The 12,467-nt window shown below is 57.9% G+C and overlaps 1 protein-coding gene across 3 annotated transcripts in view; it reads left to right on the top strand.

Moving 5' to 3' along the window:
• The first annotated feature begins 7,326 nt into the window (after positions 1-7,326).
• The window catches only part of ALX4 (ALX homeobox 4), a 45,300-nt gene continuing 40,159 nt past the window's right edge, over positions 7,327-12,467 (top strand). The window contains exon 1 of one of the 3 annotated variants that reach the window (XM_065685727.1): positions 7,327-7,735. In XM_065685727.1, the coding sequence (XP_065541799.1) occupies positions 7,327-7,735 (409 nt within the window). Of the gene's footprint in view, positions 7,736-11,241; positions 11,393-11,860; positions 11,933-12,467 lie in introns of those variants that run through there. The other 2 variants (XM_065685729.1, XM_065685728.1) reach the window with 2 other exon arrangements.

The raw sequence follows: 12,467 nt of genomic DNA, 5'->3' as shown, positions 1-12,467 counted from the left end.
ATCCCAGCCACTTCTGTCTGTCAGTGGGTAAGGTCCTTCTGCCCGAACCCTGGGAGCTGGCTGAGCCACTCACTGGCGACTCTGGGCTCTTTCCCAGCTCCCAGTAAACGGCAGACTGTGTGTCCTAGTGTGACTTTGGGCAAATCACTTCTTTGAGACTGTTTCTGTGCCTTTAAACAAAGGTGCTTCCCTTTAAATAAGCAGCATCCTCATGGGTTGTACACCCAGGCAACCCCTCAGCCTGCTCCATTGCTTGCAAAATTGCTTTCTGTAAGAGCCATGCTGCTGCTGCAGAGGGAATCTGCGATCCCTGTGAACTGATTCCCCCCTTAATTATACACGGCTCTGACACAAAAAGGCTCGATAGGATTTTTTGTGGGAGCTCAATAAAAATATCCCGAAATAACGAAAAGCAGCATTTCTGGGAGGCTTAAAAACACAACAAGCAACCGGGTAACAGGAAAGGTCGCAGCTATGGTCCAGGAGACCCGAAGAGCCTTATTGAGCCCCTGATAGGGATCACATCTGCTGCGAGTGCTGCGAGTCCAGCGGGAGCTGGGAAACGGAGCCCGGTGGGGAGCCCCGGTGGGGCCGGGCAGCCTGAAAGCCGGGCAGGGGGCGGCGGGGGTGCTGCGGAGCGTCCCGAGGGGAGAAACCGTTCGGAGAGTTACTTACAAACCCCCCTTGTCCTGCTTTTCCCCTTCTTCGGGACATTTCTGGAAGGGGCTTTTCCACATCCATAAAAAACCCCAAACCCTGTTATACCCCTCCCGGAATAAACCTGCTAAAGCAAAGGGGGGTTCCTCTGGTTCCTCTGCACTGGGGACCGGCTCTTGGAGCAGCGGGATGTGGGAAAAGCCGCTGCCGTGGCCCCCGAAGCGCTCCCTGTCCGGGCAGGAGACCCGAACCACGGGGCTGAGCGCTTCGGCCGTGGTGGGTCAGTAGATATTGGGGCAAATCGCACGGAAAATCGGCTTGTGCGTGGTACAGTGAGCGCCTAACGCTGCTGTGATAACTGTAATTGGGACGCGATTCTAATCAGGGAAAAAAAGAAATCCCAGCGGTTATTACTCTCAGCAGAGCACCAGGTGTTGCTTTATGAGGAGATCAGCTCTTGTTCGGTTTAGGGGTGGCTTTGGCGATTCCAACGGGTATTTTGCAAAAGACCCAGCGTGGAAATATCTGTCCGAGCATCAGGCAAGGAAAGGAACAAACGAAATCCAGCGGCCGGGCGGCCCGAGGGCGCTGAACCGGGCACCACGGGGCGCGGAATGGGGCGCGGGTCTCGGTCCTCTTCTCCGAGTGCCTGAGATTAGGAATTAAAAATACCCACGGTCCCTCCCTGGGAGCGCTTTTCATCGCTCCCGGCAGCAGGCACCAGCTGCTCCTCTTTCCCGAGGGATGCTGGAGGTGGGTTGCGGGGCTGCGGCACAGGCGGCCCAGGGGAGGATTCTGCCCTTCGCTCGGCCTCCCCGCCTGCCCCACTGTGTCCACCTCCCCCCCCCCCCCCCCCCCCCCCCGTTCTGTCCCGGCTCGAAAAGGTCAGGGGGAGCCGCTGACAGGTGCACCAGCTGCCGTCGGATGCCTTCGGCTCGGACCCCATCCTCCGCCCCGACCTCTTTGTTTCATGCTTAGGGCGAAAAGGACATTCCCAGGCCGGCGCTCCCCACGGGGAAATGCTTCCCCAGAGGAGCATTGCGGCCCCGGCCCTGAAAGGTCACTGTGGGTGCCCTAGTCCTACCCCCAGGACCAGAGCCTGGAGCTGGGTCATCCTGATGGTACCCAGAGAGCAGCGCCGCACCCCTCGGGATCCGCTGCCCCGACGAGCCGCCGCTTCCCGCAGCTCCCCCGTACACCCTCCGGTGAGCCCGGGGGACCCCCACATTCCCTGAGTCAGAGCCGCTCTGCCTTCCCCACCCCAGGGACTTCTGATTCCAACAAAAAATAGCCCCTGACCTCAGAGCGAGGTCTGGCAAGGTCACACGCCCGCGGGAAGGATAGAGGAAATTAATAGCAAGTGGATTTTTTAACCCCCGCAAGAAGGGGTTTATAGATAGCCACTAAAAGATGCGGTCCTGGGGTGGCATTTTAGATACAGAGACACCCCCAGCCCCTAAATCACATTCAGGCGTGCTTGGAAGTGGGACGAGATGCGGAGCGGGGCTTCCACCCAGCTGGGCCGGGGTCCGAGAGGGCTGCCGGCCTGAGCATCCCCCGCCGGGCTCCGGGGCGACCCGGGGTGCGGAGAGGGAAGCGGGGTGCGAAAGGGGTGCGGGGGGAGCGGGGGCCGCCCCTTCTCCGCCTCCCCATTGGCTCCCATGCGGTGGCGTCACCGAGCCCCCCCAGCGCGGTGCCGAAAGCAGTGATTTTTTCCACTGGGTTTTGGGGCACGGGAAAGCTGGGATAATGGGGCCGAGGGGGTCGGGATGCTCCAGGGATCCCGGGCTCGGCAGCCCCTCACCGTGCCGCGCCGCAGCGGGCCCAGCTCCGGACACGGAGGCTTCTGGGGCTGCGTGAAGGAGCGAGTGGGTAAATGCCCTTTGCTGCCTGCAGAGAGAAGCGAGTGCGGCATTTTCTGGACAAGGAAACAAAATTGAAAGGGAAAAATAAAATAAGAAATTAAAGAGAAAAACAAAATAAAACGAAGAAGAAAAAAAAAAAAAAACAAATTAAAAGAAAGCAAAATTAAAGGGAGCTTTGCTGGAAACCCTGACCGGACCCCCTGCGGCCCTCGGCGGTTCTCCGAGCCCGACGGCTGCCCGGGGCCGCTTTCGGTGTAAACCCGTAGCTACACAGACACAAGCATCCACGGAGCAAACCGTGCCCAGGGCAGGCGAGGGGAACGCCAGCGGAACGCGGGTAGCAGAGCCCTGGAGCAGACTTCCATGCCTCGGTGAAGCGGGGGAACCTCGGAGGACGTGGGGATAAGAGCTTTGCCCGCACAAGCAACGCAGGGGCCACCCCGGCCCGACTCCGAGCCTGCTCCTTTGCTTTGCCCAAGGAGAGGAGCGGGTCAGCTCCAGTTCTCTGCAAGCCCCTTCGTGACACGAGGAGCGTGGTTATGTGTATTTGTATATAATGACAATATAAGATATATACTGTATATAACGACGACATTACATATATATTGTATATAGTGACGATACTATATATATATTGTATATACACGATCCCCAAGGCAAGGCGTCCAGGGCAGGAGAGCAAAGAGCCCAGTCCAGGGGATGAGCCACAGCACAGGTACCAGCGGCACTGTCACAAGGCAAACTCTGTTCACTAAATAAAGATGCAACCTTCGTCCTGCTAGGAAAAACAAATAAATAGGTAATAATAAATTAAATAAAATAAGAATTTGGGGAGATCAGCACGATTACTTTTTCCCCTCTTTCCTTTTTCCCCCTTTCTCCCCCCTAGCAGGGATGTTATAAATAGGTCCCCTTCAGATCTCTCTACAAAAGCAGCTCTGAAGTGACCACACAAACCAACCCAAGGGGGAAACACGCTGGAGGCAGTTTCCAAAAGCAGGGCTCTGCCAAAAAGCCAGGGGGGGACGGTGTGAGAGATATCCCCCCCCCCCCCCCCCCATCTCCGTTCCCCTCCCCAGTAAATGACCCCACTCCCTGAACCGAGATATTTGCTCGGAGGGAAGAGGAGGACCTGGGGTGCTGGACCCGCCGCCCCTCTGTGCCTCGTCGCAGCCACCCCGCCGGTGTGCGGGGACCAGCGGGCACCTCTGCCTTATCCCGGGATGTGCCACAAGCCTCAGTGTTTCAACCGCACAGGAATAGCTGGGGGTGTGGGGGGGGTAGAATCTTGCAGAGATCGAGGTGCAGGATCCACCCGCTATCGCCTGCGCCCCGCACCGGGTCCTCATCGGGGAGCGGTGCCTGCTCCTGCCCCTGTGGAAAGGGAAAGAAGCCAGGCAGGGCTGCCCTGGACTGCTCCCTTCTCCAGGGGGTATTCCGGAGCTGGAGACCCGGGCGATTCCCGCAGCAGGGACTCGCTGGGTGGGAGCTGCCGTCCCTAAACGAGGGACCGGTTGGGTCTCACCTGGGCTCCCGCCGCTCTGTATGGGAAGGGACCCCCGGGGGTGAGTCCTTCCCAAACCAACAGCGACCGGATCTGGAAAGCAGTCTCGATATAAAGCACACACACGTACTGAACTGGCAGCGGGGTGCTGCGGAGCGCAGACCTTTCGGCCGCTCTTTCCCCCCTTCCCTTTCGGCCGCATTTGGGGCAGGTTTGGGGTGACCCGGAGCTCGTGTTTCAAGAGGTGCGTGTCCCTTCCGACCCCGACTCTGCCGATCCCCGCTCCCGCAAACGGGGGCGTTCCTCTCTCCCCGGAGGTGCGGCAGGACTGAGCGGGCAGAGCCCCATCGCCGGCCGCGGCAGCGCCGGGACACGCAGCCCCATCGCCTCGTTGAATGGGGAGGGCGGCCGCAGGCTCCGTCTGCTTTTATGTTCACGAAGCTCCGCTCCCAGCTAACGGGGGCTGGGGGATGCCCCATCAAGATGCTGAGAGGACTTCGTACAAAACCCAACCCATCCATAACGAAAACCGTCAGGAAATGCGCTTTCCCCCTTATCCCCCCCTCCAGATCGCCAGGTATTTGCGAGCACCCTTTCCCCCGGTAACGATTCCTGAATTAACCTCCCGCTTCCAGGGACACAAATTGGCCATTAGAGAGTGGGGTTTATTGCGGTCCTTTCCGCGGGGCTGCGGATTAGTCCTGATTGGGAGCTAATGGACTTTTCGTTACAGCTTAATACCGGGAAGGGCTGGCGGAGCGCTCCGGCCGAGGCAGACAGGGGCAGCCCTTCTTCGGCTCGGCCAAGCCGGAGAGACCCGGAAAGCCCGGCTCCTAGGAAAGGAAAAAAGATCTCTCTATATAAATAATAATAAATAATAAATAATAATGAATATAATAGCATTCATCTAAAAAATCATCTCTTGCCCTATCCCGGAATCTCCCCCTTCAGCTTTCATTCTTGCTGTGATTTAACGTTGCCGAAAAGAACTCTCGAGGCCGAGTATAACGCCCCAGCATCGAGGACTGCCCTCACATCGTTTCTCTCGGGTTTCTTCTTCGTTCGCAGAGTAATGGCTGAGGAAGTAACTGGCTGGAAGAGCCGTATTTAACGTGGTTACCCCCTCCACACACAAATGCTTTCCCCATCAGAGCGGCTGCGAGCTGAGCCGGGAATGCGGGAACGGAGGATGCGGGAGCCGGGGATGCTCCCCGCGGAGGAGCCGCTCCGGGCTCCGGGTACAGGCAGCGCCTGGTCTGCCCCTGTCCGCCCCGAAGTTGGTGTTTAGAAAGACTCCTATACATTGGGTTTGCTTTTTATTAAGTCGTGGACAAGGGAGAGAGAGGGGGCTGCGACGGGGTGGGGGAGTTTGGGAGGGGAGAGCGAAACGATGGGGAAAGTATTAAGCAAGGTAATAAAGAGAATAAGGAAGGCAAATCCGCTGAAAGCTTTCTTGGACCAGAAAGCTGAGTGAGCCCAGCGCTGCTCGGAGGGAGACTCGCAAAACGGTTTGAAATCTAGTAAATTAATCCGTCTCTGGCTGTTTTTAACGACGACCTCGCTTAGAAATGCCTTCTGCATCTGGGGGGTGAGGGGCAGGGGGGGTTGTTCTTGTCAGATCCGAGCTAATGGAAACAGCGGTGCTGGTCTTGCTCTTGAGGGCAAAACCCGAGGGGCTGCGGCTGCCACGGCACCCCCGAGCCGTGGCCCCCGAGCCGCATCCCGCTCCCACCCGCATCCAGATACACACACACAGATGAAAGCCACTGGTCTCCCCCCTCTCTCTGCGCAGGGAGGGGAGAAGGGAGGACACACGGTCCGGGCCCCGGGGGGAGCCCGTTGGGGGCCCAGAGCCGCCGCCGGTGCCCCACTCCCTGCCCGCTGCCGGCTCCACCGCGGCCCGCGATCCCTAAGGGGTTAAGGGCCTTCTTTTCTTCACTTCCCTTTCTTTGTCGCTTTTTCCTTTTCTTTCCTTTTTTTATCTTATTTTCCTTTTATTTTTCCTTCTTTTTTTTTTTTTTTTTTCCGTTTGACTGGAGGACTGTGGATGTAGTTTGCGTAATATCTTTATTACTGAAAACTTCAAGGTAAGCGAGCAATAGAAACCAGATGTGGGGATGGGAGGCAGGCAGGGTAAGAGTCAGTGTAAGGGGTAGCATGAGTTAACCGAGGGAGGAGGGGAATCAGGTTGAATGGCGGGATGGGGTGGGGGGGGGTGACGGAAGGTGAGCATTGATTTATTTTTAAGCCCTTTTTGGGTTGCAATTGACCCCTCCAAACCAAAAAGGGCTCCTGCCGTCCTCTGTCCCTTTGCAAGTTCACCCTCGGCAGTCCCCGAAGGTCCAATTCTGTGCGCTTGAGACCCTGTTAAAATCCCTCTCCCTGCCGCCCTCCCGTTTCGGCCCAGTTGTTTTACACCTGGAGAGAGCACGTTTGTGGAGGTAAATAAATAATGACGGTCGTAAAACGTGCGGCGGGAGGCCGGGGAGTTACTTCTGCCTGGCGATGTGCTGGGCGAGCGAGGCACCGCAGTGCCAAGGGGATGCGCTGGTCCCGAAGGGGTTAAAGGCGGAGAAGGGGGGGGCGAAGCAAGCTTAAAGGCATCTAGTGCGGGGGAAATCCGTATTGCCTTTAATAAGGAGGAGGGGGCCGTGGGGGTCGTGAGGAGCGAAACGAGTGTGTCCCGACCATTAAATCGTCCCCGGTGCTTCCCCCGCGTCCGTCCCTTCGCAGCGTTCCCGTTATCCGTTTGATTTGCTATACTTTTAATCAGAAAACCTTTCTTTTGCTACTTTTTAAATGCAAAAGATGTGACCTTCACTCCCCCCCCCCCCCCCCTTGCTCCCACACCCTCCATACACACAGAGCCCCCCCTTCCTGGGCCCCCTCCCCTCTAGTGTCATCATCTACATATTAATTGGGGGAGAGGTCTCTCCTCTCTCTTTCCCCCCCCCCCCCCTTTTCTCTTTTTTTTGCCTCCTATGTGTGTGTGTGGGGGGGGGGGGGAAGCGCGGAGAAGAGCCTCTTTGGAGCGTAGATAGATTGGAGGGAGAGACGAAGGGCAAGTGTGTGTGTGTGAGAGAGAGAGAGGGAGGGAGGGAGGGAATGAAAAAGACCCCTTTTACTGTGCGAGATCTTAAGGGGGTTTGGAGATCTGGTCAGCTTTCAAGAACATCTGAATCCTCTTAGAGCTCCCTGGCCCAGCTGTGAGTGTGTGTCTATGCGAGAGGGGGAGAGAAAGAGAGGTTCCTGGTGCCCCTCCAAGCGCATTAAGGACACTCGGGCCTTTTAATTTTAGGAATGAATGCTGATACTTGTGTTTCTTATTGTGATCCGGCTGCCATGGATTCCTACTACAACGCAGCCTCCCAGGGCACAGAAGGCTCCTCGCCTTTTAGGGCATTTCAAGCAAGTGACAAGTTCAGCCCTACTTTCCTGGCCAGCAAAGGACAAGGCTTTGGTGACAGCAGCTCTAAGTGCCGGAGCCGCTACAGCCAGCAGGAATGTCAGTCCCTGGATGGCAGCGTGCAGGCTCCCGGCTCCACCGCGGCTCCGGCCTCCTTTAACAAATACCCACAACAACAGCAGCAGCAGCAGCAGCCGCCGCATCTCTACATGCAGCGAGGCCCCTGCAAAACCCCCCCGGAGAACAACCTCAAGCTGCAGGAGAGCAGCGGCCACAACGGAGCTCTGCAGGTCTCCTGTTACGGTGAGTCCTTGGCGTGTGGCAAGGAGGGGGGGTAAGGAAAAAGAAACACCCGGGGCTGGAACGGGCCTCCCGAGGGTGAATGGCGGGGGGTGCCCGGCGGGACAAGTCCTCCCAGGGTCAAGGAGACCTTGGCCGGTGGCACCGCGCCCGCCCCGTCCCGCCGGGCCCCAGGAAGCCGCGTTCCCTTCGGGAAGCCGCGTTCCCCCCTTCCCGGCTTTGCGGAGGCTTCTTCCATGGTCATTTCTGAGCGGGGCCGATGCGCTCCCGGAAAGCGTTAGCAACCCCGAGAAACCCGCTGTAAACCGGGACAGAAACAGAAAGAGAAAGGAAGAGCGCCGGGCTGCGCCAAGTATATCCACCGGGATCCTCTTTCACAGGGAATGTTGCTGGAAAAGTTCACTCGAACCTTCATTTTCCATTGTAATGGCCTCTCTCAAGGTCCCGTCTCTCACTTTCTCCTCTAATTGCCACTCCCCTGATTGATTTCTGCCCGACTGCAGATAACCCACCGCATCCTCTCCGCGGGCCATTAGCGGCAATTAAGGCACTCCCTTGCGCTGGAGCTCGGCTTGGAACGGGGTCGCTCCTCAAGTCGTGTCCGAGCGCGGGTTTAAAAGGCTTCTTCGGGAGGTTTCTGCTCTATAGAGGCCATTAGGATAAAATGAAACAAAACCAAAACCAAAATCCAACGTAACACCCCCAAAATAACCAGAACAAACAAGCCCACAAACAGCACACACACCGCCGCCCCCCCCCCCCCCCCCAAGTGATTTTTCTGAAGAGAAAGTGGAAGTGAAATCTGTTCCTCTGGCTCCGGTGATCTCTGTGGGGGCAAAGAGGGGCTGCCCCGGCCTGGATTCAGCGCATCGCCTCTGATAAAGGTGGCCATGTCCCCTTCTCGGTGTACCGGCCTAACGGGATCCCGTCGGGCAGGGACAGCGGAGTGGGACCGTGAGGCGCCCTCCGGGGGGGCCCTAAAGCGGGCGATGGGGATGCTGGGCCCGCGATTCCACCTTTAGGCTCCCACCGCCGTTTTGGGCACCCTTTGCCCTCTTTATGTTCCCTTTCCCCCGTCTCTAGATCTCAGAAGGAAGCAAAGAGGCCGCGTTCGGGCGCCGTCCATCACCCCTGCGAGCAGCCGAGGTGTCTCTGGCCTCGGATACAGGTCCACAAACCTGGTCCCCCCTCCAAGGTGACTGCCTCCCAGGGAAAGGGCATCAAGCCGTCTCCAGGCCGCCGTACCCGGGCACCGCAGGCAGAGCCCGGCTGCCCTGCCCGCTCCTCGCCGGGCCAGGATCCATCCCATCCCGCTAGCTCGGGCCGTGCTCTGCTCCTGTTCGCTCCCGGTGGCACAAGCCGCTTCCAGGGCTTTTTTCGCCGCCGGGCCCTGGAATGCTGGGGAGCTCTGGCCAAGACTTAGGCCGTGGTTCGCTCCCTCTTTTCCCCATCCCCATGAGTGGACAACCCCACAGCGGCCCCAAGGCCCGCTCCGCATCCTCGGAGGACTTTGAGGTCCAGGCTGGGCCCACCGGGAAGGGCATAGTGGGGCTGAGGGGCCCCACGGGCACCAGCTCCAAGGGGGGAAATTGGGAGCGTAGGGAAGCCCCCGGTTCCTTCCCATCCCGGCCACCCTCTCCCCGCTAACCGGCTGTCTTGGTTTTATAGGTTGCGAGGGCCATGGCGCCGGTTTAGCCTGTGATGACACATTACACCCCCCGATAGTGCCACACGAGTTTATCACCCTCCTTAATACCGCCGACGTGTGTCCCCCCCGATTTATTTCTAAGCGGGGCTCCAGGGTTGACTTCAGTGGGCGCTCAGACCCGCTCCCATTGCGAGCCCTCTGTGATGTGGCTAGGGACGGTGGCCTCTAATAAGAGACACATGAATCCGCGAGGATAATTAATAGCAATAATAATAATGGTTAATGATTGAAAAGAAAGACTCGCTAATAGTAGCCAGACCGGGGTTTCCGCAGAGCGGCTGTAGCACCCGCAGGCTCCTCTCCACCTTCTCCCGAGTGAGCGGCTGAACCCACCGCGCCGGGCTAAAGGGGATCGGGGACATCACCGAGCCCGGGTAAATACCCTCGGCGTGGGGAACGGAGCTCCGACCTCGTTCTCTGCAGCGGGTGTAAATGCGATCAAACAACATGCAGGCTGCTGGGGAGAGCTACAGAAAGGGGTTTTTGATGGGGAAGCCGGAGAGCAAACGCTGCCCCGCTGCTCCCCGCTGCCCACCGAGCCCCCGCCGTTATTCAGAAGGGGAAGGAGCGCGGCCGCAGTGGGGGATGCTGGACTCCTGGTTACCCGGGAGGGATGCGGGAGCAGTGGGGCGATTTAAAGTGCTTTAATTTTAACCCCAGCAAATCACACAGCCCCCACCCCGAATAATGTAAATAGAGGAAAATTAAAACTCCAACCCCCCCAAAAAACAGCTAAACCCCGAGGCCGACCAAACAGACCCATGGCAGTGCCCGGGGCCGCTGTTCCACGCAGCCTGTTCTTGGTTGTGGAGCCTCAGGTACAGTGGGCACCCCGAGAGCCGGCAGGAAAAGATGTGACCCCCCTTTATTTTGTGTTTAATTTTATTCTAAATCTTTAATAAACCAGTCCTTTCGAGTTATAAAAAGCCTGTGCCTGCCATCTATTGCTCTCGGCTTCTATTTCTAGATCTAAGCCCTTCCATTGCACCGTATGGGTAAATATAGGCCAGGGAGAGCTGCGGCCGCAACACACCGAGAACAGGAGCGGCGGTCGCCGAAGCACTTCTCCCAGTTTTCCCTGCCGTACATGCGGGGTACGGCTTATCCCTCAGGCAATTAAAAGCCGAACTCTTCAATAAAAGCCTTTAGAGCAGGTTATATATCTTTTTCCCTTTGGAGGAGGAAAACCCTTGCAATGATTTATGTGCTGTAGTAATCTGACTTGCAATTTCTACCGCGTGGAGCTGGAGTAAGTTACATGTCTTGAAACATATGTGTGCATATACCCGTATGCACACACAGAAATATGTACTTATATTGCTGCATAGAAATACTGGCTGGAAAGAAAAAAAGAAATCCTTTGGGGAGTGAAGGCGAATGCGATGGGGAAGTTTGCTCAAAGGAAACAGGAGGAAGGAAACGGGCTTTCTCTAACGGAGGAAATTCTTTAAGTGCCGGGTTATGAAAATAACGAGACCGTTTCTTTTATTTAGCGAGCAAATAAAAAGCGCAGCCTAAAGAGCGTTATTAATAGAAGTGCAGAAAGCAACTGCCGTAGGAATCGGAGGCTCGCTGCGTGCTTCTTTAAATTGACACTTTTAATGCATTTCTCCTCCTCCTCCTCCCTCTAATGTAATGTAAACTGCAGGCACGGCAGGAACGAGCGCGCTGGCGGTCCCCCCTCCGCCTCCCGTGAGACGCCGCTGGCTGCCAGGCTCGGGGCTCCCCGCCGAGCAGATCCCCCCCTCTCCTCGGTGTTCAAGGGCTTTGCGGAGCTCCTCTTGCGCCGGGGCTCACCGGCGGCATCAGCTCCCTTGCCCCGGCTGCCCGGGATCCTTGCGGGGCTCCTCCACACCGGGTGATGCCGTGTCCCCGTACCGGGGACTGCGGGCATTAACCCCTATGCGCATCCCGCAGTGATCGCTCCAACACCGGCCCGTCCGCGATGTGAGGTGGGCTCTGGGAGGGGGTCCCGCTCCTGCCTCCCCTTCCCTCTCCCCGCAGCTTTGGTCTCGTCTCTCGGTTCCTTCCCCGGCGCCGTCGGGGAGTGCGCGGGCCGCCTCGCACCCGTCGGACAGGGATGCGGGATAGGGGGGATGCCGATGCCCGGATCCCCGCGGGGTCAACGGGAGAGTGCAAAGGGGAGAAGTGTGCGGTGGGAGGCGCGACTGGGGCCGCGGGGGAAAGGGAGGGGGACGGGCACCGTGGCGAGGAAGCGGGCGAGCGGGGCCGGCCCTTCCCGGTGCTGCGGGACCCCGGCGAGGCTCGGCCGCCGGCCTCCGGCGCGCTGCTGACGCCGCCCTGGCAATCGCCCTCTCTTTTCCACAATAGGGCCACCAGATCTGCCATTCAAGGGCTCCGGCACCCTCCCAGGGAGGGGAGGGAGCTCTCGCCAGGAGTTTGGCTAAGCCTCTGTTTGAGCAGACACTCGGAGGTGCGGGATCTCCTCCGCGGAAAACCTGCGGGATTTCCTCAGGGAGCAGGACGCGAAGGTAGGGCTCACGCCTCTTCCCCCGGCTGCGCAGGAAGAGTTGGGTCGCGGCTCTCTTAGGATCATTCCCAAAGATGTTTTTGCTCTTCCCTAGACTTGGACGGTAGATCTGGCTGGAGGCTCCTCTAGGATTCCCGACCCGAGCTGTTTATAACACTCAAGTGTCAAAGAACCGGGAGCCTCCCTCCCCCTGTATTCCTGCCGCTCCCTCCTTGCAGGAAGGTTTCTTTTCGCACTAGAGCTGTTTATTTTCGACTTGTCCCGCTGCTGATTGGGATTAACTCCTCTTTAGCCCCACGCTTCTGCAGCGCACGTTTGTAACCCCAGCAGGACGTTACCGGCAGGGAGAAGGGAGCGCAAAGAGGGAGAAAGAGCCTTAAAACTTCTACTAGTCCGAACTGTTTTGAAAGCAACAGAGCGCGATGCAGACGAGAAAAATACTGATGGGGAAAGAGATTTGGAGATGCTTACTGGCGTCTTTTCCTAAGGGTTCGGTGTAGGAGTCCTATTAACAATATACGCTGATGCCAGATAGG

This window comes from Lathamus discolor, chromosome 6, assembly GCF_037157495.1.
Source record: "Lathamus discolor isolate bLatDis1 chromosome 6, bLatDis1.hap1, whole genome shotgun sequence".
In the NCBI taxonomy this organism is placed as follows: domain Eukaryota; kingdom Metazoa; phylum Chordata; class Aves; order Psittaciformes; family Psittacidae; genus Lathamus; species Lathamus discolor.
This window is presented reverse-complemented; position numbering and strand designations above follow the sequence as displayed.